We start from the raw sequence: 23,273 nt of genomic DNA, 5'->3' as shown, positions 1-23,273 counted from the left end.
ATGTTTCAGACCACCCCAAGTGCTTCTGCATTATCCCTTTGGCCAGGGGTGGTAGAGCAACTACTTCCAGTATTGATGGGAGGGGAGAGCAGGAGAGAGCACACACTGATACCTGTGGTCACACAACTATGTTACACACCAGGGATGTGTGAGTTTCATCCCCTCTCCTCCCACAGGCTCTACAACCCCCCAAAGGCACCTCCCTGTGCAGATACTGAGAGGGACATGACGATGCAGCAGCTCCTCTCTCTGCTAATGGGGCTACTGGTCACTGACCTCTCAAGTGAGCCTAGGATGCCCTACAGCAGCCACCTGGGTGGGGTTAGTCTCCCTGGAGAGGTTTCATCAATCCACAAGATGTCCAGCTTTGTCTTTCAGGTGCATAGGGCAGATTAGTGGAGCAGTCAGTTAAACAGCAGGAGCAGATGGACAAACAGCAGTAGTGCAGAGACCCGTCAAGGTAGACTCCCCTTAGTCTATGTTAGGGGCATCATTATCTTTCCCATCAGCAGTAGCCCCATCACATCTCCCCCTCTGAACACACCACTACCGCGCTCTCTCACAGGCTTAGAATCATAGAATCATAGAATCATAGAATATCAGGGTTGGAAGGGACCTCAGGAGGTCATCTAGTCCAACCCCCTGCTCAAAGCAGGACTAATCCCCAACTAAATCATCCCAGCCAGGGCTTTGTCAAGCCTGACCTTAAAAACCTCTAAGGAAGGAGATTCTACCACCTCCCTAGGTAACGCATTCCAGTGTTTCACCACCCTCTTAGTGAAAAAGTTTTTCCTAATATCCAATCTAAACCTCCCCCATTGCAACTTGAGACCATTACTCCTCGTTCTGTCATCTGCTACCATTGAGAACAGTCTAGAGCCATCCTCTTTGGAACCCCCTTTCAGGTAGTTGAAAGCAGCTATCAAATCCCCCCTCATTCTTCTCTTCTGCAGACTAAACAATCCCAGCTCCCTCAGCCTCTCCTCATAAGTCATGTGCTCTAGACCCCTAATCATTTTTGTTGCCCTTCGCTGGACTCTTTCCAATTTATCCACATCCTTCTTGTAGTGTGGGGCCCAAAACTGGACACAGTACTCCAGATGAGGCCTCACCAGTGTCGAATAGAGGGGAACGATCACGTCCCTCGATCTGCTCGCTATGCCCCTACTTATACATCCCAAAATGCCATTGGCCTTCTTGGCAACAAGGGCACACTGCTGACTCATATCCAGCTTCTCGTCTACTGTCACCCCTAGGTCCTTTTCCGCAGAACTGCTGCCTAGCCATTCGGTCCCTAGTCTGTAGCGGTGCATTGGATTCTTCCATCCTAAGTGCAGGACCCTGCACTTATCCTTATTGAACCTCATCAGATTTCTTTTGGCCCAATCCTCCAATTTGTCTAGGTCCTTCTGTATCCTATCCCTCCCCTTTTCCGCAGAACTGCTGCCTAGCCATTCGGTCCCTAGTCTGTAGCGGTGCATTGGATTCTTCCATCCTAAGTGCAGGACCCTGCACTTATCCTTATTGAACCTCATCAGATTTCTTTTGGCCCAATCCTCCAATTTGTCTAGGTCCTTCTGTATCCTATCCCTCCCCTCCAGCTTCCCACACACAGGATACACCTGCACTTCATTGTGTGTAATCTCTTCTGTTTCCCACACATGCTAATCAGTTCTGACAGCTGGTCACTAGATGGAGCCACAATCAAATGCACAAACTGGTGTGTTACACTGACACTCCCCAGGCTGGTCAGTGCCCTCAGCACATGATGTGTAATTTGCTCAGAACTGGAACCTTTAGCCAGATACATTTATGGGGAAATTGACCGCAATAGCTATCCAGACTAACTTCTCTGACAAAGCTCCAGAGACAGTGGTTCTTCTGGTGTCTTTATCCTACTATGCAGAATACAGACATAGAGACACTTGCACTGGCATACGTTCTTAAAGAGAGATACCATAAAAAACAATCATTTTGAATATAAAAAACTATACTAAGCAATGAATATAATCCACATTCTGTGCATTGTGAAGCCTTGGTATCTGCAGCCCCTAGAGCCTGAGCCAGGGTGACTCTAGTCATGTTTCAGGAGTCTATGTTCATAGTTAGGATTTGTGGTCTGCTACATGATCACATGTGACATCTCCTCTGATGGCATCTTCCCCAACAACATTTTTCAGGAGAAATTCTCACTCCTGCATTAGCAGCAGGAAAGCATCATCCGGGAGAAGGGGACCAGACATGAGTCTCCAGGACATTCATGAAACTGGCCATTCAGAAAGCAGAATGAGATGAGCCTTTCCTCTGCAGTGACACCCTAGTAAAAAGAAAAGGAATACTTGTGGCACCTTAGAGACTAACCAGTTTATTTGAGCATAAGCTTTCGTGAGCTACAGCTCACTTCATCGGATGCATACTGCTGGTAATAGCTTATCTAAAGTGATCATTCTCCTTACAATGTGTATGATAATCAAGTGGGACCATTTCCAGCACAAATCCAGGTTGTCTCTATTACCAGCAGGAGAGTGGGGTGGGGGGAGGTATTTTTTCATGCTTTGTGTGTATAAAGAGATCTTCTACACTTTCCACAGTATGCATCCGATGAAGTGAGCTGTAGCTCACGAAAGCTTATGCTCAACTAAATTGGTTAGTCTCTAAGGTGCCACAAGTACTCCTTTTCTTTTTGCAAATACAGACTAACACGGCTGTTACTCTGAAAAGTGACACCATAGTGTTTCTCCTCCCACTGAAGAATGTATTTGTCCGTCCCTTCTCACTTCCCTTGAAGCACAGAGAGAAGGAAACCCAGAGCATGGAGGAGACAGAGCAGGGTAAAGCTGACATCATGTGGAGATATCTCCTGCTCTCTGCACTGCTTCTCTGGGCCCCAGGTACTGTTTGAGGGGCCACGGGGATGGGGTGGGGCGGGCAGGCAGGCCCAGAATCTCAAGTTGAAGGGACACATTCTCGTCACTGAGACTAAGGTGTGAGGGGATCTCTGGAGACTGCATCTGCTTAGAAATGCTGGGAGGAACAGAGAGAACCACCCAGGAACAAGGACTTGTGGGTAAAACACCCAACTCAGAGTGTCTGACCCAAGAGTGAATCCTAGATAGGACACACTTAGCACATATCCCATGAATTCACTGTGTAGGGAAGTCAGCTCTCAGCCAAGAATCTCCCACAACGACTCCTGTTTGGCTGAACAGTGAAGATGACTGTCCTGTTTTTCATTTTAGCTTTTATTCTGCTTCTCAATTTTTTTTACCCTCTTTCTTTCCTTCTGACTTTCCTTCTTTCCCTTCCTTCCTCCCTGTTGCACTTTTTCATCAACTTGTCACCATCTGTTCTATCATATTGTTTCCTGTTTCCTTCCAGGTGCAGGCTCGGCCTACGTGGAGCAGCTGCCCTTCCTCACAGGGGTTCCAGGAGAATCCCAAACTCTGCGGTGTACATTGAAAGAAACCAGCCACTACTGGATGTACTGGTACTGGCAGCAGGAGGCAGAGGAGCTAGGGCAGCTCTTCTATTCTTCAGGAGATGGATCTGGGACCAACTTCACAGCTAAGCCCATGTCAGCCTGGAGAAAGAACAACAATTGGCATCTACAATGGAAAAACCTTTCACGGTCAGACTCAGCTGTGTATTACTGCGCCTGCAGCACTGCACAGTGACACAGAGCCCTGAGACAGCCAGCAAAAACCCAGAGAGACAGAGACAGGGGAGGAGATAGGGAAGCTGTGTGTGCCTAGGAGTCGAAAGGACACTGTAGGGCAGTGGTTCCCAGATGAAGTGTCTGGGATATACAGAACATCTCCCAAAGGGGTGCAAAGAGCCCCTGGAGCTCCCATCCTAGATCACTGACCTGGTCACACACTTGAGATGTGACTTGGTCTCTATTAATAACAATGGGAGTTTTGCCACTGGATTTCAGTGGGGCCAGGACTTCACTGTTGGGCTTTCAAAATCAGACATTGCTCTTTACTGCTTGAACTTCTCTCTCTTGTCTTCCCAATTCCTTCCATTCCTTCTCTATAATCTCTCATTCTCCTACTATTTCCTTTGTTCCAGCTCCCTCAATTTCCATTCTTTTCTCTTCACTTTTTCTGTTTCTTTAAATCAAACATCCAAATCCAATTGCAGATCCCAGCCCTCATTCCCTTGTGGTTTGGTCTGACTGCGTCTCTGGGGACTGTCCTGATGTGGTCTTATTCACATGACTGCTGAGCCACAGATATCTGAGCAGGAACATATGGAGAAGAAGTGATTAGGGGGTGCTATTTCTGTATACGGGATTCCTGGAATACCCTGTCCAGTTCTGGGGCCCACAATTCAAAAAAGATGTTAAAATATTATAAAGGGTTCAGAAAAGAATAATTTGTCATCTGGAAATCCTGCTTTACAGAGAAACACAAAAGTTCAATCTGTTTAATTATCCAAGGGTAGGTGAAGAGGTAAGTTGACTACAATCTGTAAGTACTTGCATGGGAAGAAGATTTCTGATCATGGACTGCTCTTCATTCTATGGCATAAAGGCATAATGAGATCCAATGGTTACAATCTGAATTTAGACTAATTCACACTAAAAATAAGATACAACTTTTTAACAGTGAGCATAATTACCCACTGAAACAACTTCCCTTGGGATGTGGTGGATTCTTCAACATCTGGAACCCACAAAGCAGGATTGTATATCTTGATATCCCTATCTCCTCCCCTGTCTCTGTCTCTCTGGATTAAATTTAGAAGTGTGAGCAACAAGAGTGACGTAGTGGTGGGAGTCTGCTATAGACCACCGGACCAGGGGGATGAGGTGGATGAGGCTTTCTTCCGGCAACTCGCAGAAGCTACTAGATCGCACGCCCTGGTTCTCATGGGTGACTTTAATTTTCCTGATATCTGCTGGGAGAGCAATACAGCGGTGTATAGACAATCCAGGAAGTTTTTGGAAAGCGTAGGGGACAATTTCCTGGTGCAAGTGCTAGAGGAGCCAACTAGGGGGGGAGCTTTTCTTGATCTGCTGCTCACAAACCGGGAAGAATTAGTGGGGGAAGCAAAAGTGGATGGGAATCTGGGAGGCAGTGACCATGAGTTGGTTGAGTTCAGGATCCTGACACAGGGAAGAAAGGTAAGCAGCAGGATACGGACCCTGGACTTCAGGAAAGCAGACTTCGACTCCCTCAGGGAACAGATGGCCAGGATCCCCTGGGGGACTAACATGAAGGGGAAAGGAGTCCAGGAGAGCTGGCTGTATTTCAAGGAATCCCTGTTGAGGTTACAGGGACAAACCATCCCGATGAGTCGAAAGAATAGTAAATATGGCAGGCGACCAGCTTGGCTTAACGGTGAAATCCTAGCGGATCTTAAACATAAAAAAGAAGCTTACAAGAAGTGGAAGTTTGGACATATGACCAGGGAAGAGTATAAAAATATTGCTCGGGCATGTAGGAATGAAATCAGGAGGGCCAAATCGCACCTGGAGCTGCAGCTAGCAAGAGATGTCAAGAGTAACAAGAAGGGTTTCTTCAGGTATGTTGGCAACAAGAAGAAAGTCAAGGAAAGTGTGGGCCCCTTACTGAATGAGGGAGGCAACCTAGTGACAGAGGATGTGGAAAAAGCTAATGTACTCCATGCTTTTTTTGCCTCTGTCTTCACTAACAAGGTCAGCTCCCAGACTGCTGCGCTGGGCATCACAGCATGGGGAGTAGATGGCCAGCCCTCTGTGGAGAAAGAGGTGGTTAGGGACTATTTAGAAAAGCTGGACGTGCACAAGTCCATGGGGCTGGACGAGTTGCATCCGAGAGCGCTAAAGGAATTGGCGGCTGTGATTGCAGAGCCATTGGCCATTATCTTTGAAAACTCGTGGCGAACGGGGGAAGTCCCAGATGACTGGAAAAAGGCTAATGTAGTGCCAATCTTTAAAAAAGGGAAGAAGGAGGATCCTGGGAACTACAGGCCAGTCAGCCTCACCTCAGTCCCCGGAAAAATCATGGAGCAGGTCCTTAAAGAATCAATCCTGAAGCACTTACATGAGAGGAAAGTGATCAGGAACAGTCAGCATGGATTCACCAAGGGAAGGTCATGCCTGACTAATCTAATCGCCTTCTATGATGAGATTACTGGTTCTGTGGATGAAGGGAAAGCAGTGGATGTATTGTTTCTTGACTTTAGCAAAGCTTTTGACATGGTCTCCCACAGTATTCTTGTCAGCAAGTTAAAGAAGTATGGGCTGGATGAATGCACTGTAAGGTGGATAGAAAGTTGGCTAGATTGTCGGGCTCAACGGGTAGTGATCAATGGCTCCATGTCTAGTTGGCAGCCGGTGTCAAGTGGAGTGTCCCAGGGGTCGGTTCTGGGGCTGGTTTTGTTCAATATGTTCATAAATGATCTGGAGGATGGTGTGGATTGCACTCTCAGCAAATTTGTGGATGATACTAAACTAGGAGGAGTGGTAGATACGCTGGAGGGCAGGGATAGGATACAGAAGGACCTAGACAAATTGGAGGATTGGGCCAAAAGAAATCTGATGAGGTTCAATAAGGATAAGTGCAGGGTCATGCACTTAGGACGGAAGAACCCAATGCACCGCTACAGACTAGGGACCGAATGGCTAGGCAGCAGTTCTGCAGAAAAGGACCTAGGGGTGACAGTGGATGAGAAGCTGGATATGAGTCAGCAGTGTGCCCTTGTTGCCAAAAAGGCCAATGGCATTTTGGGATGTATAAGTAGGGGCATAGCGAGCAGATTGAGGGACGTGATCATTCCCCTCTATTCGACATTGGTGAGGCCTCATCTGGAGTACTGTGTCCAGTTTTGGGCCCCACACTACAAGAAGGATGTGGATAAATTGGAAAGAGTCCAGCGAAGGGCAACAAAAATGATTAGGGGTCTGGAACACATGACTTATGAGGAGAGGCTGAGGGAACTGGGATTGTTTAGTCTGCAGAAGAAGAGAATGAGGGGGATTTGATAGCTGCTTCCAACTACCTGAGAGGTGGTTCCAGAGAGGATGGTTCTAGACTATTCTCAGTGGTAGAAGAAGACAGGACAAGGAGTAACGGTCTCAAGTTGCAGTGGGGGAGGTTTAGGTTGGATATTAGGAAAAACTTTTTCACTAGGAGGGTGGTGAAACACTGGAATGCGTTACCTAGGGAGGTGGTAGAATCTCCTTCCTTAGAAGTTTTTAAGGTCAGGCTTGACAAAGCCCTGGCTGGAATGATTTAATTGGGGATTGGTCCTGCTTTGAGCAGGGGGTTGGACTAGATGACCTCCTGAGGTCCCTTCCAACCCTGATATTCTATGATTCTATATGCTTTAACTGAGCCATATGCTGTGGGTTAAGTGCAGGAATTAGTAGATGCAATTCTCTGGCCTGTGCTATTTGGGAGGTCAGACTAGACGATAATAATGGTTCCTCGTTGTCTTAAAATATACGTATCTGTGAATATATGAGATGCCTGTGCTGCTGTGTGTTGCAGGTGGATGCCTACAATTTATGGATCAACCTTTAAAACTGTGTGGCCAGCAGGGGTCATCTTTGAGCATCCCCTGCCAAATGAAAGACACCATGCACTCTGTCATGGAGTGGTACCATCAGGCAGAGGGAGGCAGTGAGCTAGAAGCTCTCTTCCTTTCCTCAGACGAAGAGACAATCACACCATACATGGATCTAGTCTACATGGTGATTAGAACTTCCATGAAGTACTTTGTCTGAATTCCCCAGCTGAGACTGCATCATTCAGCCATGCATTTCTGTGCCTGCAGCAAATCACAAACGTGAAGGAGCTGTGAGGATGTGCAACAAAAATGAGACAGAGAGGGGAGAAGAGAGCGGAGGTCCCCAACCTAACCCAGTCCCCTGCAGCTGCCATTCCCTCTAAGTGTGGATCACCTGAGAGATAGACAAACAGGGCTGTCAGCAACATCTCTCCATTCTCTGTAGAGGGCACTGAACTACTATTAAGAATTTCTGAAATTAATACTCAAATTTGGCATCCGATCAGCTTGTAGTGAGGATGATTTCAAGTAGGGAGGCCATTCTATATCATGAAGAGTCAAGATTTACCCAGAAGGGCTCTGGAAGACTTTGGAAACAGGAGACGGCTTGTTGATGACAGGAACCACAACTTGTAAAGCTCCATTATTCAAGAGCAGGGAAGTGGCAGTTGATGGTATCAGCTAAAGCAGATAGACAGAAACCACGAGGGTGGAAGATAGGTGCATAAGGAGAATGTGGCTCTGAATTTCAAACAGGGAATGACCCTTGACATTTAATGCAAATCAGGGGTTAAGAGAAGAAATGCTCAGTGGACTTGGATATGAGTGTGCATAAATGCCACTGGTGTATACCATGTCTGACAGAGCTGCCCAGACAGTGTTATTTCTGCTGTAGCAGTATATCCTTATAAGCTCAGCAATGTTGTCTTCCCGTTGGTGCACATGGTGCTGGAGATGTAGTAAATAGATAGAGTCAATCGGAAACCTCTAGCAATACATCAAAATGAACAGAAATCATCCCCATAGCACAGAGCTGATCCATTCGGAAACAAACCTAGAAAGAAGACAAGGACCTATTCTCAGGAAGGTCCATCTATATGACTGGTGCAAGCGTAAGAGATATAGGGCATCCACATGGCAATTGAGTGTGATACTACAGGAGTCACCAGCACATCCACTAAGAATCCCCACCAGCACCAATATCTGCTGTGGTCCAAGGGAAGCTGCCTTTTCCCTTTTGTCTGCTGCCCTTGTGGGGAATCGTGTTTAATTCAGCTCAGATCACACCTCATTGTGGAGGCCATGGTACAGTTCTACAGCATGCACAAAAACTGAGCATCCCCCATTCAGCCCATTGTGTCCCAGTTGGTGGGCTCTTTTTCTTGTGTAACTCACATGCTTTTGCAATGACCCATCTACCCTCCATACTTTTGCCAAGTTTGCACCATATGCATAATGACAGAATAGATGTGTGTGCATATAGATTCCATCGGCTCCTGCTGTGCAGCACTGCAGGAGCCGAGGGAATCTATATGCACCGGGGGGAGGGATAGCTCAGTGGTTTGAACATTGGCCTGCTAAACCCAAGGTTGTGAGTTCAATCCTTGAGGGGGCCATCTAGGGGTCTGGTGCAAAAATTGGGGATTGGCCCTGCTTTGAGCAGGGGGTTGGACTAGATGACCTCCTGAGGTCCCTTCCAGTCCTGATATCCTATGGACAGGACAGACAAGGTGGCCTGTGAGAATGCATTGTGTGTGTGCATGAGTGCAAATGAAATTGTCACTGTTCCCTAGGGGAGGGCATGTGCCTGAGTTCTCCAAGTTTTCTTAGTTCCCTCTACTGTCCAGGTGGGAAGAGCTGCTCCTCTTAATCTGGCAGTGTCACACGGAAAGAGCAGGTGCTCTGGGCTGGGCTTAATACATTTATCAACACTGATATCTCTGGCCACGCCTATTTACCACACACAAGGGATGTGTAAATTGTATCCCTACCCCACCCTACCCTGCCCCTCCCCTCTCCCAGGCTCTGCAGACATCCCACAAATGCCTTCCTGTGCAGACACTGAGAGGGTCATGGGGATTCTGCAGCTCCTCTCTCTGCTAATGGGGCTGCTGGCCACTGCCCCCTCAGGTGAGACTGGGGCTCCCTGCATTAGCCACCTGGGTGGGGTCAGACTCCCTGGAGAAGTTCATCATCCTATGGGGCATTCCCCTTTGTCTTTCAGGTGCAGAGGGCAGATTAGTGGAGCAGTCATCCCCATATTTAATGGTGCGGTTGGGAGCATCAGAGTCAGTGACCTGCACCTTGAAAGACACAACCTACCCCTGGATGAGCTGGTACCTGCAGGATGCCCAAGGCCAGATGCACTTCCTGGAATCTTTAAGAAGCAAAGGTGATACTGGTAACACATCCAGGATGGGAACATCCTATCAGATGAAACGGGTCAGTGATACAGAGCTCAGGCTGGAGATGAAGAATGTGACTCAGTCCCAGATCATCTACTGCACCTGCAGCAAAGAGCACAGTGAGAGAACAGAGCAGAGATGGTGACAAAAACCTTCCTTCATTCAGGGATATCTATCCCACTGGGGGAATTTCAGCCCAGCACCAGGAGTCTGAAACCAAGAGGCTCCGGGGGAACTGGTCAGTTATCCCAGGAGGGAGATGAGCTAACACCAATAGTGCAGAGACCCTTCAAGGGAGACCCCTTGTCAGTCAGGGAAACTGTTATCCTTCCCATCATCATCAGTCCCCATCACACATCTCTCCCCACTGTACACACTGCTAACTCTCTCCCTCACAGGCTCCCCACAAACAGGACACACCTGCACTCCGGTTATGTGTGTTCTCTCCCTTTCCTATTCAGTCTCATCAGCTGTGCCAGCCCGTCTCTAGAGGGAGCCACGATCACACACACTAACCGGAGTACACTGAGCAGAGTCCTTTGCCTCCATTTCTCACTTTGTGGCAGAGCCATAACTAAGCATTTTAACACCTGGGGCAAGCAAGCATATTTGCGCCCCCTACAGGCAATGCATGGGGGATCATGCAGGGTCATGTGCACCCCTCAGATTTCTGCTTTCCATTTAGCACAGAGGTTTTCAAACTCTGGGGTCCGCCTTCCTAGGGGGACGTGTGCCACAATTTGAAAACTGTTGCTGCCTGCCAGGAGCCAGGCAAAAACTGCTTCTGATAGATTTTTGCTACCTGTAGCAGCTACTGATATCTGTGGGTGTTCTCTTTTGCTGCGTTATCACAATTTGCTACCACTTTCCTTTATCATTTTTTCAGTGATAACAAATTGTGATGTATGGGATACAACAGCCACAATTTGCAACCTCTCACCTTCCCCATCCTCTGGTCCAGGAATAGCAAATTGTGACAGGACATCAACCATCCCATCAAATTTGCTACCACTAAATCAGAGGATGACAAAGGTAAGATGTAGCAGTTGTGATGGATGGTTGATACAGATCCATGGTGCACCGCACTCTGAATCAATACAAGCACTCCTGGTGAGTACACTCACCACAGACACAAGGAACCAAGTAGGCACATGCACAAGTGACATACTAACTGTGGTGACTGTATGCTGATATAACTTGACCTAACAGATTTGTAGTGTAGATGTGGCCATAGGTATATTAATTATTTGGGAGAGGTAACAGCAAAACTATGAGGCTAGGCCAAGACTCACTCAGGGGTTTAGACTCCTGCTTTTGTGGATCTGGGCCTCCTGTACCCTAAAGGCTCAGGAACAAAAGGGCTCCAAAAAAAACCCCAGTATCATTTATTTCTTTTTTTGAATGTCATGATTTGGGGTTGTATAACTCATTATTTTTGAATTCTTGTTGTCAAGCAATCTCGGGGTTGTAGATGTGGTTTCAGTATGTTGTGAAGGCCAAAACTATAACTGTATTGGAAATAGAATTAGATAAATTCCTGGAGGATAAGTCCATCAATTGGCTATTAGCCAAGATGGTCAGAAATGAAATCCCATGCTCTGGGTGTCCATGTCTCTAGCCTCCTACTGCCAGAAGCTGCGAGTTGGTGGCAGGATCACTTGATGACTGCCTGTTCTGTTCATTCCCTCTGAAGCACCTGGCACTGGCCACTGTCCGAAGACAGGATACTGGACTTGATGGACCATTACTGACTCAGTATGGCCATTCAGTAAAAATTACAGTAGATTTTGCCTTTGAGGAGGATTTAATATGAGATAGTATACTGCCCTTAGTGAATATCTGGGAACCAAGTTTTCACAAGCTGTGACATGTGAAAAAGCACCAAGGGTTGGATTGAGAGGCAAAATAACAGTTGAGAAAGGCAATCCCTATTGGTGGATCAAATGAAAATGAAGATGTTTTGACACCAGGCCAGGAAATCAGTCAGACTGGAAGTCAACTTGTGCTATAAAAAGAAAAATTTAGAATAAAAAATTCCAAATTAAAAATCACTGTAAAAACATAGGAAGTGCTATAATAGAAACACAGATGTCATTGCTAAAACTACTAGCAACTGTGTACTTATAAATAGTTTCAATGATTATCTGCTATTAAAATATAAATTAAATAGCACAGTGACATCCATCTGCCCTACAATGTTGACAAAGATAAACGATGAAGTGCTCAGAGTAATAAGAGTTATAAAAATCACATTTTAACAAAGTAAACCATTAGAAGGAGCAAAACTATATTTAGAATGGATTATAAGAAAGGGATTGCAATTCAGGGAATCACAGCAGCAGCAAAGACAAATTTGTGAACTGCTAAGAGACTTTATGCAGGCATATAAACTGATAAGGGAATCTTTTAAATACTCAAAATGTGTGACACATAATTTTTGGCGGGGGGGGGGTATGTAAAATATTTCACTGAATCAAGTCTCCTGTAGGTTATATCAGATAGAGAAGAGATGCCTTGTGTTGTCATTGGGTTGCCTGTGCCTTTAAGAACAGAACCCTGGGAAGAGGGTGCAGAGCATTCAGTCGGACCCAATCCTGCAGGAAGGGGTGATGCTGCTGGGCCCGATTCTGTGCACCGCCCCATTTTTCTGCCCCACTTGGCTCTGTGCCCTGGGTGGCAGCCCCACTCGCCCCGCCCTAGTTAAAGCCCTGCCTTGTGGTATGAAAGTCCAAAAAACAAATGTCTCTTTAACACACCACTCTCCTCTCCCTCCACTGCACCCCACTCACAGTTGCTGTCTTGGTCAGCAGAGACCCAGAGTTCAGCGGTAGATTCACATGAGTTCACCTCCCACCCAGGTGGGGAGGGGGGAAGAGATGTTGACCAATGTCTTTGCTGCTGCCGCCGCTGTAAGTGGCTCACAGTTGCCGCTGTTCAATCTGCTGACATCATTCGTAGTGCCACCATTCACTCCACTGTGCCGTGGTCTGCTCCGTCGCTGATGGCCCTGAGCCATCACCTTCTGCTGCCACCCACCTCTTTACTGCGACCTCTGTGAGTACGTCTCTTGAGGTTCCACCCAGCAATCAGTGATTTTAGCTCTCAGTGGGGGATTACTAGTGCAGGCTAGGTTGTCTCTTCCCCACTGTCCCACAGCAGATCTAAGCACTTAGACCTGATAATCAGTGATTTCAGCTCTAGTGGTCACTTAACAAACCAAAAGACTCTCAATGGATCCTAATTAGCTCCATCTGGAGAGGGACAGGTCAGATAGTGCCTGTGGCTCTTAGGCAAAGCCCACACCGCTAGACAGAAACACCTGTCCCCAATGTCTTTCTCTCTCCACTGGGCTCTGGCATCCAAACCTTAGCGAGTGCAGTTCAGTTGAGGGTGGGTGACCCCCTCAATCAGGACAGGCTAAATACAGTTCTGCTTCCCTTTAGTCATACAATAACAAAATTTCATTACCCCACCTTACTTTAGGCTGGCTGGCTGCTGACTGAATGTTGCTAGGTCCAGATTACACTTTTCCCTACAGAGCCCACTAACAGGACCAGGAAAACCTCCCAAAATTTAAAGTAATAACTTACAATTTTAAACACAGTTTTAAATAAAGCACAATTATAGGAATCATTGGTACATCCCCCAAGAGTCCCAACTAATGCCAATATCTGCTGTGGTCTCATGTATGAAACAATTAAGATCCAAGGAAAGGCTACCTGTTCCCTTTTGTCTGCTGCTCTTGTAGGGAATCATGTTCAATTTGGCCCAACCTACATGTCATTTAGGGGGGCATTGCCAAAATTAACTTTTTCCTTAAAAAAGTGAGCAATCCCCATGCACTCAACATGTCCCAGCTCTGCTACATAAGGATAATCAAGTGTTCTCTTTTTTAGCTCAAACTTGAGCTCTTTTAAAAATGATCCCATCTGCTCTCCATGCTTTTACCATATATGCTTCATGCACGTGATGGGATAATAGAGCTCCCATGTATACAGACTCCCTTGCACCTGCAGTGCAGCACTACCTGACAGAACAGGCTGGACAAGGTGGCATGGAGGAATGCAGGGGTGCCTGTGTGTGTGTGTGTGGGTGCGCACGCATAAACCTGCCACTGTTCTCGAGGGGAAGGATGTGCCTGAGCTCCTCAAATTTTCTCAGTTCCCTTTACTGCCCAGGTGGACAGAGCTGCTCCCCTTAGTCTGGGAATGTCACACAGATAGAGCAGATACTCTGGGCTTATGCATTTGTCAACACTGACACCTCTGGCCAAACCTATTCATTACAAACAAGGGATGTGAGAGTCTCATCCCCGCCTCTCCCCTGGGCTCTGAAAACACCCCACATACACTTTCCTATGCAGATGCTGATGGAGACATGGAGCTGCTGCAGCTCCTCTCTCTGCTAATGGGGCTGCTGGCCACTGCCCTCTCAGGTGTGACCGGGAATCCCTGCTGCAGCCACCCAGGTGGGGTCATGCTCCTTGAAGAGGTTCATCACTCCATGGGGTATCCCCATTTGTCTTTCAGGTGCAGAGGGCAGATTAGTGGAGCAGTCATCCCCATATTTAATGGTGCGGTTGGGAGCATCAGAATCAGTGACCTGCACCTTGAAAGACACAACCTACTCCTGGATGAGCTGGTATCTGCAGGATGTCCAAAGCCAGCTGCACTTCCTGGTGCAATCAGGAACCAAGGGTGACCCTGAGGAAATATCCTTGATGGAAACATCCTACACGTCTGAGCGGGTCAGTAACACGGAGCTCAGGTTGGAGATAAAGAATGTGACTCAGTCCCAGACCATCTACTGCACCTGCAGCACAGGGCACAGTGAGAGAGCAGAGCGGAGATGGCCACAAAAACCTCCCCTGGTTCAGAGATGTCTCTTCCAATGGGGGAACCATAGCCCAGCACCAGGAGTCTGAAACCAAGAGGCTCTGGGAGGATCTGGTTAGTTATCCAGTGCGGGGCCGGGGGGGAGATGGGATAAAATCAACAGTGCAGAGACCCCTCAAGGGAAACCCCCTTATCAGTCAGGGACACCGTTATTCTTCCTATCAGCAGCAGCCCCCATCACACGTCTCTCACCGCTGCACACGCTGCTAACAGTCTCCTTCATACGCACCCCCGACCCCCACAGGACACACCTGCACTCCTGTCATGTGTGTTCTCTCCTTTTCCTACTCACTCTCATCAGCTCTGCCAACCCATCGCTAGGGGGAGCCATGATCACACACACGAACCGATGTGTTACACTGACACGCCCCAGGCTGCTCAGTGCCCTCTGCACATGTTGGATTATTTGCTCAGAGCTGTAACCTTTAACCAGTTAGGTTTATTAAAATAAGAAATGGTGTATTTTCTGGTTTCTTTGTCCTTCTTCCCAGAAAATAGACAGACAAACACCTGCACTCACACACATACACTGAGAGAAAAATAATACCATAAAAATCAGCTACAATATGAAAATCTAAATTAAATGCATATGAGGCCTGCACCAGAGTGATTGTAGTTGTGTGTATTTACTGAGTGTCAGTCCCATATCTGTACCTAGGATCTGTGGCCTGCTATGTAGAGACACGTTTCCTCTCCTGATGGTGTGTTCCTCATCATCATTCCTCAGGAGCAAATCTCATTCCCATGTTAGTGGCAGGAAAGCATCATCCAGGAGAAAGGGACCTGGACACCTGTCTCCAGGAGATTCTGAAACATCTCATCTGCTTTGAGACACAGAGGGAATGGAGTGAATCACCAAGCAGCAGTGACTTGTGGGTAAAATGCAGCCACCTGAGACTGTAAGACCCAAGAGTGAATCCCAGATGAGAGACTCCTAGTGCATGCCCTGTCTGTTCAGTCTACAGGGACATCAAATCAGCCAGGAATCTGCCACAAGAAAGGTGGCTGTCCTTTCTGTTTTCTGTCTTTTTCTGCTTCTCAGTGTTTCTCTCCCTCTTTCATCACTCTTTCCAATTTTTTTCTTTTCCTTCATTTAATCTTTCCCTTCTTTCCCTCTCTCCCCTCATGTTCTACTCTCATTTGTCCCCTTATGATTTTGTCAGTTTTTGCCAATTTTTCTCCAGGGTTTGGCTCCCTCTATGTTAGGGTGACCAGATGTCCCGATTTTATAGGGACAGTCCTGATTTTTGGGTCTTTTTCTTATATAGGGTCCTATTGCCCCCCACGCCCATACCGATTTTTCACATTTGCTGTCTGGTCACCCTACTCTACGTGGAGCAGCTGCCCTTCCTCTGCAAGTGGGTGTACTGGTACCAGCAGTGGGGAGACAAGGAGCTGGAGGGACTCTTCTACTCTACCGGGAATATATCCGGGACCAACTTCACAGCCAAGCCCATGACAGCTCTGAGGAGCAACAAAAACTGGGACCTAAAATGGACAAACCTTTCACGGTTGGACTCAGCTGTGTATTACTGCGCCTGCAGCACTGCACAGTGACATGGAGCCCAGAGACAGCCAGCAAAATCCCAGAGACAGAGGCAGGGGAGGAAGTAGAGGGAGCTGTCTTTGCCTAGGAATCAGAAGGCTATGACAGGGCCAGGGTTCCCAGACACTTGGGATGTCTCCAAAAGGGCTGTAAACATCCCCAGGAGCTGCCATACCAGATCCCTGGCCCATTCACACCATCAGTCTCTGGGTTAGGAGGTTTCTCTTCATTGCCCTCCTTTCTTTCCTGTCTCTCTGTCTCTGTACTTTTATATTTCCTCCCCCCTTTTCTTTCTTCCTTGAGACTTATTCCAAAATTCCGTCACTGAGCTCATTCCCACTAGTCCTGGTGATTCCTCACCTCCAGTCAAATCACACAGCCTTGTGTTTCTGGGCCTGCAGCCAAGCAGGACAGTGTGAGAGAGCTGCAGAGTGGTGGCACCAAAATAATTGGGGGAATGAGGGAGTCAGAGCAGCTCACCATCCCAGTCCCTGGCAGGTGCCCTTTCCTTCTGCTGAGTACCACTAGGGGCAGAGAGGAAGAGGTCTGGCTGCACCCTCCTTCAAATGCCATAATGAGGACACTGTCCATTGAACAAATCTCCAGTGTGACCAGCAGCAAATGAGGGTAGTGTCAGTGGGGGGACATTCTATACAAGAGAGAGTGAGTGTTGGTCCTGAGCCTGCAAATGTACCTTCACCTGGGGCTTCAGGAGACCCTGACACATCAGACTGTCAGTATCACAAGTGTGTAAACTCCATTATACAGAGTACAGAGAAGGAGCGCAAGATTGCATGATAAGAAGTAGATAGAGAGACATGATAAGTGTGGAAAATGGCTGGCTAAAGGCACTGCTGTCTGGCATTCCAATGGAGATAAAATCCCCTCATACTTAGGTTTAATCAGAGGTGTATGAGAAGAAATGTACAGGTGACTTGGGGATGAATGTGCACAAACACCACTGCTGTGTACCACATCTGAGAGAGCTGCCCAGACAGTGTTATTTCTGCTGTAATAGTACATCCTTGTGAGCTCAGGAATGGTGTCTTTCCATTGGGGCACGTGGTGCTGGAAATACTATGACCAGTTACAGACAATCAAAAACCCTGCAACCCTAGGCCACAGGTGTGTGGAGCAGCAGCTATAGTTGTGACATGGTATGGGGTGTGGTTGGAGAATTCAAAGAGTCACCTTCATATAGCAATGCAGTATGTCATACTGCTGTGATCAGAGAGCTGGCTGCTGCATCTAAGAGCCGGCCCTGGTCTGTGCTGTCAGGTGAAGGTAAAGTTGTAAGTGAAGGAACATATTTGTTTAGCACAAGTTTTTCTTGAGTTCATGTGGAGAACAAGAAAACAGGTTCCAGTTCAGCTCTGGCAGAGAGTAAAGCCATTCCTATCTGCTAACGATTCAGAGCCTGTGTGAAATGAATGGACTGATATCAGTGGCACAAAAAGTGATGACCCCACATGTTTGTGTGTGTACAGTGGGAGTATCGAGAGGAGAGTGTTACTATGAGGAGGAGAGAAAAAACTGAATCTAAGTATGTCACTCACTGAATTGAAAAAAAAAAGACACAAAATGCACCTTCCCTTCAGAAATACATCCCACACTTACAAGTAATATCCCACACACAGCTGCACAAGGGCCATATCTCCTGCCAATTACAATTCTCTCACTGTTCAATAATTCCCTTCCAGCTCAACTGTTGTGCCATTTAATATCCTCATTCTGCCTAGCCCCCCTCAGTACAAAATTCTCTCTCATTCTTTCTTTCTCCTATCCAGGTTTTTTTCTTTTCTTCTCTCTCTCTCTCATACCATTTCCTGTCTCACATGTCTCTGCTCCCTGGTTGGCCAGTGGCTGGAAGTTCTGACTCAGACTCAGGCTGTGTGTCTATGCAGCTGTCTCGGACAGATCCCCAGCCAGATGAGCAGGTACCCAATGGTTCCCCATTTGCTCTTTATTGTTGGCCTGTCTCCCTTGGGTAAGTGAAATCTTTTAAATTAAGCAAAAGAACATGAATGAGTCTATAGATCTGTTCATTTTTAGAGACAGTAGAGATGGGACAGACCATCTTTCCCATTTCCCCCATCCCTAGCCCCTGTGGGGTGGTTTCCAGTGTTATATTCTCCAACACTTTCGACAGTGAGATTATAAAGTGAAGGCAGCAATAAGGCTTCCACCCCTTTCCATGCGGCGATCGCCCTCACCTTTAGGAATGTTTCCTGATCACGAGCCTGAAATTCCCCCATTTCTCCAATTTCATCCCATTAAACTCTCATCTCATTTTATTTCTGTTTCCTCACAGGATGGGCCGTCCGTCAGCCCCCAGACATGGTGGTCAGTCAGGAACAGCCACTGACACTGAACTGCTCCCAAAAATCAACCCGTTACACCAGCATGTACTGGTACAAACAGGCCGTGGGGAAGGACGCAAGGCTGCAGCTGGTGATGTTTTCTATAGAAAGCTTCAATGCAACTGTTGAGAAGCCATTTGAACGTCACTTTCAGAGCAGTGGGACAAAAAACTATGTCCTGTCTCTGTCTGCAGAGAGAGCCCAGGTGCAAGACTCAGGCACATATTACTGTGCTAAGCAAGATCACACAGTGACTCAACTGCAGAAAGTGCTTAGCATAAACTTCCCTGCAAAGGGAAAGGACTTCCCTTCCCCCACACCCATGTACAGCCCTGCCTCCTGCATAAGATGCACTCCATCTTGCTCTAACACCTCCCTCCCCTGTCCCTATATATCCTCCTCTCCCTTCCCTATCTTCTCTTCTGCCTCTCTCCTCCTCTTTTTCTGAATCTTTCCTTTTTCCTTCTCCTCTCCTACTAAGGCTATGTCTATGCTATAGCTTATGTCAGTGTAACTTATGTCTCTCAAGGGGCTGAGTAAAACACCTCCCTGAGCAACATAAGTTACACTGCTGTAAGTGCCGGCATGGACAATTGCTTTCTGAGACTAGAGCAGTTAAGCTGATGGGAGAGCTCTCTCCTGGTGGGCTTAGAGAGGCTACATTAGAGAGTTTACAGTGGCACAGGTGCACCGGTGAAGCTGGGCCACTGTAAACTCTCTAGTGTAGCTGTGGATGACAAAGTTGGGGATTTTTGTAGTGTTTTACATGAATAGTGTTTGTGTGTTGCATGTTTAACAAAGTGGTGGGAGAGGGTTTGTTGTTGCAGAGGACCAGCTGTGACCTCGCCTTGCAGCCAGGACCCACGGACGATGGCCTGGAGATGGGGTACCCTAAAAACTGGTGACCTGGTGACTAAGAGGCTCACCCCATCTTGGCAGTCAGCTGGTTCTGGCCAATGGGAGGACAATGGGCTGAGGAGAGAGGACCCTGGTGACCTGACCAACCAGTTCCAGCAAGAGGGGAACAAACGATGAAAGAGAGAGGGCCCCAGCGACCTGTTTACCTGGGACAGAAGACAAACAGGGGAGGAGCTGTTGGGGCCAGTAATATCGGATGCCCAGCAAGAAAGCACAGGGTCCCTGGACTGGAGAGAGAGCGCAGGCAGAGCCCACCTGGATGAGGGGAGACTTAGATGTACTGTGCTGAGGGAGGCCAGGCCTGAGGGACCTGAGAGTTTCCTGTGCTGTGTTCAGATGCTCAATAAATCCTCCTGTTTTACACCGGCTGAGCGTCGCACCGGTCTAGAGAACAGGGTTGCATTGTTCCCTCTGGGAGTGGAGGCCCCAGGGGTCCAGAGTGAGTGGACTCCCTGAGGTGGCCCATGGTGAGAGACAGGCGTGCTAAGGCTCAGAGAGGTACGGTTCCAGGAGGTGGAGGGGCTTAACCCCAAAGAGAGAGTGGACCCCCAAGAAGGGCTGTCACACTGAAGGGGGTTCCCCGCAGGGACCGTCCGTGGCCAAAAGTGGGCACAACCTGTGAGTCCATAACCCCGTGCCCTAAATCTTTTTCTGTTCTTCCGGTCCTTACTCCTTCTCTCTCTTCACCCTCCCGGTGTTCTTTTCTCCTTCTTGTCTCTATCCCATAACCTCACTTTTCATTTCTTTCTCTTTCCCCCTTTACTCTCTTCTTCTCTCACACCTTCCCTTCTCCATTCTCCCTGTCACCTCATTCACTCCTCCCCCTCTTTCTCCTTCCTTCAATGGAATGAAATTGGGCAATGGGAGCCATTTCAAGCTGGATGTAGGAGACATTTCCATCCCTCTGTGCTCTTTAGGCTTCTCCCCTCCGTTCCCTCACCTCACTTCCCCTCTTTTATCCCATTCCTCACTTCCCTTCCTTATTTCTACACCTCTCCTCTCTCATTCACCGGAATCTCTCCCGCTTTACAAATTAAGGGCCTGGTCTCAAGGCTGTTTCCCGGTGACATCTGTGAACCCCAAAGTGAGTTTTTCCCTGAAGTACAACATTTGCAGCCCCCAGGACAGCACCACTGACTTCTGCCTTGTAGGTAGCCATAGTGCAGGAGACAACAGGGCCACAATATGACCCCCGGCCTGCCAGCTCGCTTGCTCAGAGACTCCTCCTTTCAATCCTGTCCCTCTTCATTATGGCCAATACTGAGCTGGGGACAAATATTTCAGATTAGAAAGCAGCATAATTTTCTAATAATGAGCTTGTTAGACTGTTGGATTGTGCCACTCCACCTTCAACAGCCAGCAGAGGTAGCTAGTACATGCCTTAGCAGCTCTGATATATTCCTCCCAGCAGGGGGCAGTGGTGTATAAACACACAAGCCAGGCCATGACCAGATGGGTTCTGCAGGGTTCAGTAATAAAAATACCCACCCCGTACTCTCTGCTGATACTGTTGGGCTTATGGGGACCAAGAATAGGACAGGCAGCCTTTCACCCCAGGTCACAGGTTTGATTTCACCCAGGCTGGGAGTTACTGACTCTGGGGACTATTCAGGGCCTGGGTCAGATTCCATGTGCAAGGCCCTGGGGGCCGCGTGCCAGGGAACTCTGTGTTTTACTGTAAATCCACCTCTGCTCCTGAGGTCTCTTCCAACCCTAATTTTCTGTGATTCCATGATTCTATGAAGTGCTCAGGTGACGAATGTGCACAAACACCATGGCTGTGTACCACGTCTGAGAGAGCTGCCCAGACAGTGTTATTTCTGCTGTAACAGTAGGTCCATGTGAGCTCAGGAATGGTGTCTTTACACTGGGGTACATGGTGCTGGAAATACAATGACCAGTTACAGACAATCAAAAACCATGCAACCCTAGGCCACAGGTGTGTGGAGCAGCAGCTATTGTTGTGACACGGTATGGGGTGTGGTTGGAGAATTCAAAGAGTCACCTTCATATAGCAATGCAGTATGTCATACTGCTGTGATCAGAGAGCTGTCTGCTCCATCTAAGAGCAGGCCCTGGTCTGTGCTGTCAGGTGAAGGTAAAGTTGAAAGTGAAGGAACATATTTGTTTAGCACAGGTTTTTCTCGTCTTCATGTGGAGAACAACACAATAGGTTCCAGTCCAGTCTGGCAGACAGTAAAGCCATTCCTATCTGTTGACATTTCAGTATCTGTGTGAAATGAAGGGGCTGAACTCAGTGGCACAAAAAGTGATGACCCCACACGTTTGAGTGTACAGTGGGAGTATCGAGAGGAGAGTGTTACCCTGAAGAGGAGACAAAAAACTGAATCTAAGTATCTCACTGTTTGGTTCTCATGATGCCTCTTTTCTCCAGCTTTCAATTCACTCACTGAATTGAAGAAAAAAGACACAAAATGCACCTATCTTTCACCTTTCACCAAGGGTGGCCCTGAAGAAATATCCTTGATGAAAACATCCTACAGGTCTGAGTGGGTCAGTATCATGCAGCTCAGGTTGGAGATAAAGTAATATCCCACACACAGCTGCACAAGGGCCATATCTCCTGCTAAGTACAATTCTCTCACTGTTCCATAATTCCCTTTCAGCTCAACTGTTGTGCCATTTAATATCCTCATTCTGCCTAGCCCCCCTCAGTACAACATTCTCTCTCATTCTTTTTTCCCCCTTCTAGCCAGGTGGTTTCTTTTTCTTCTCTCTCTCATATCATTTCCTGTCTCACATGTCTCTGCTCCCTGGTTGGCCAGTGGCTGGAAGTTTTGACTCAGACTCAGGCTGTGTGTCTATGCAGCTGTCTCGGACAGATCCCCAGCCAGATGAGCAGGTACCCAATGGTTCCCCATTTGCTCTTTATTGTTGGCCTGTCTCCCTTGGGTAAGTGAAATCTTTTAAATTAAGCAAAAGCACATGAATATGTCTATGGATCTGTTCATTTTTAGAGACAGTAGAGATGGGACAGACCATCTTTCCCATTTCCCCCATCCCTAGCCCCTGCGGGGTGATGTGCTATATTCCAGTGTTATATTCTCCAACACTTTCGACAGTGAGATTATAAAGTGAAGGCAGCAACAAGGCTTCCACCCCTTTCCATGCGGCGATCGCCCTCACCTTTGGGAATGTTTCCTCATCACAAGCCTGAAATTCCCCCATTACTCCAATTTAATCCCATTAAACCCTCATCTCATTTTTTTTCTGTTTCCTCACAGGATGGGCCGTCCGTCAGCCCCCAGATATGGTGGTCAGTCAGGGACAGCCACTGACACTGAACTGCTCCCAAAAATCAACCCGTTACACCTACATGTACTGGTACAAACAGGCCGTGGGGAAGGACGCAAGGCTGCAGCTGGTGGTGTTTTCTATGGAAGGCTCTGGTGGAACTGTTGAGAAGCCATTTGAAGGTTACTTCCAGAGCAATAGGACAGAAAACATTGTCCTGTCTCTGTCTGCAGAGAGAGCCCAGGTGCAAGACTCAGGCACATATTACTGTGCTAAGCAAGATCACACAGTGACTCAACTGCAGAAAGTGCTTAGCATAAACCTCCCTGCAAAGGGAAAGGACTTCCCTTCCCCCACACCCATGTACAGCCCTGCCTCCTGCATAAGATGCGCTCCA

The 23,273-nt window shown here is 47.6% G+C and overlaps 2 gene segments (V, D, J or C); both read left to right on the top strand.

The window, feature by feature from the left end:
* The first annotated feature begins 2,659 nt into the window (after positions 1-2,659).
* On the top strand, positions 2,660-4,269 carry LOC114022340. The segment is given in 2 exon segments: positions 2,660-2,891; positions 3,379-4,269. Coding segments are annotated over 2 exon segments (375 nt in total).
* A 5,211-nt stretch (positions 4,270-9,480) lies between these two features.
* Positions 9,481-10,109, top strand: LOC114022339. The segment is given in 2 exon segments: positions 9,481-9,627; positions 9,722-10,109. Coding segments are annotated over 2 exon segments (414 nt in total).
* Positions 10,110-23,273: the final 13,164 nt, after the last annotated feature.

Source organism: Chelonia mydas, chromosome 1 (assembly GCF_015237465.2).
Source record: "Chelonia mydas isolate rCheMyd1 chromosome 1, rCheMyd1.pri.v2, whole genome shotgun sequence".
Classification (NCBI taxonomy): Eukaryota; Metazoa; Chordata; order Testudines; family Cheloniidae; genus Chelonia; species Chelonia mydas.
This window is presented reverse-complemented; position numbering and strand designations above follow the sequence as displayed.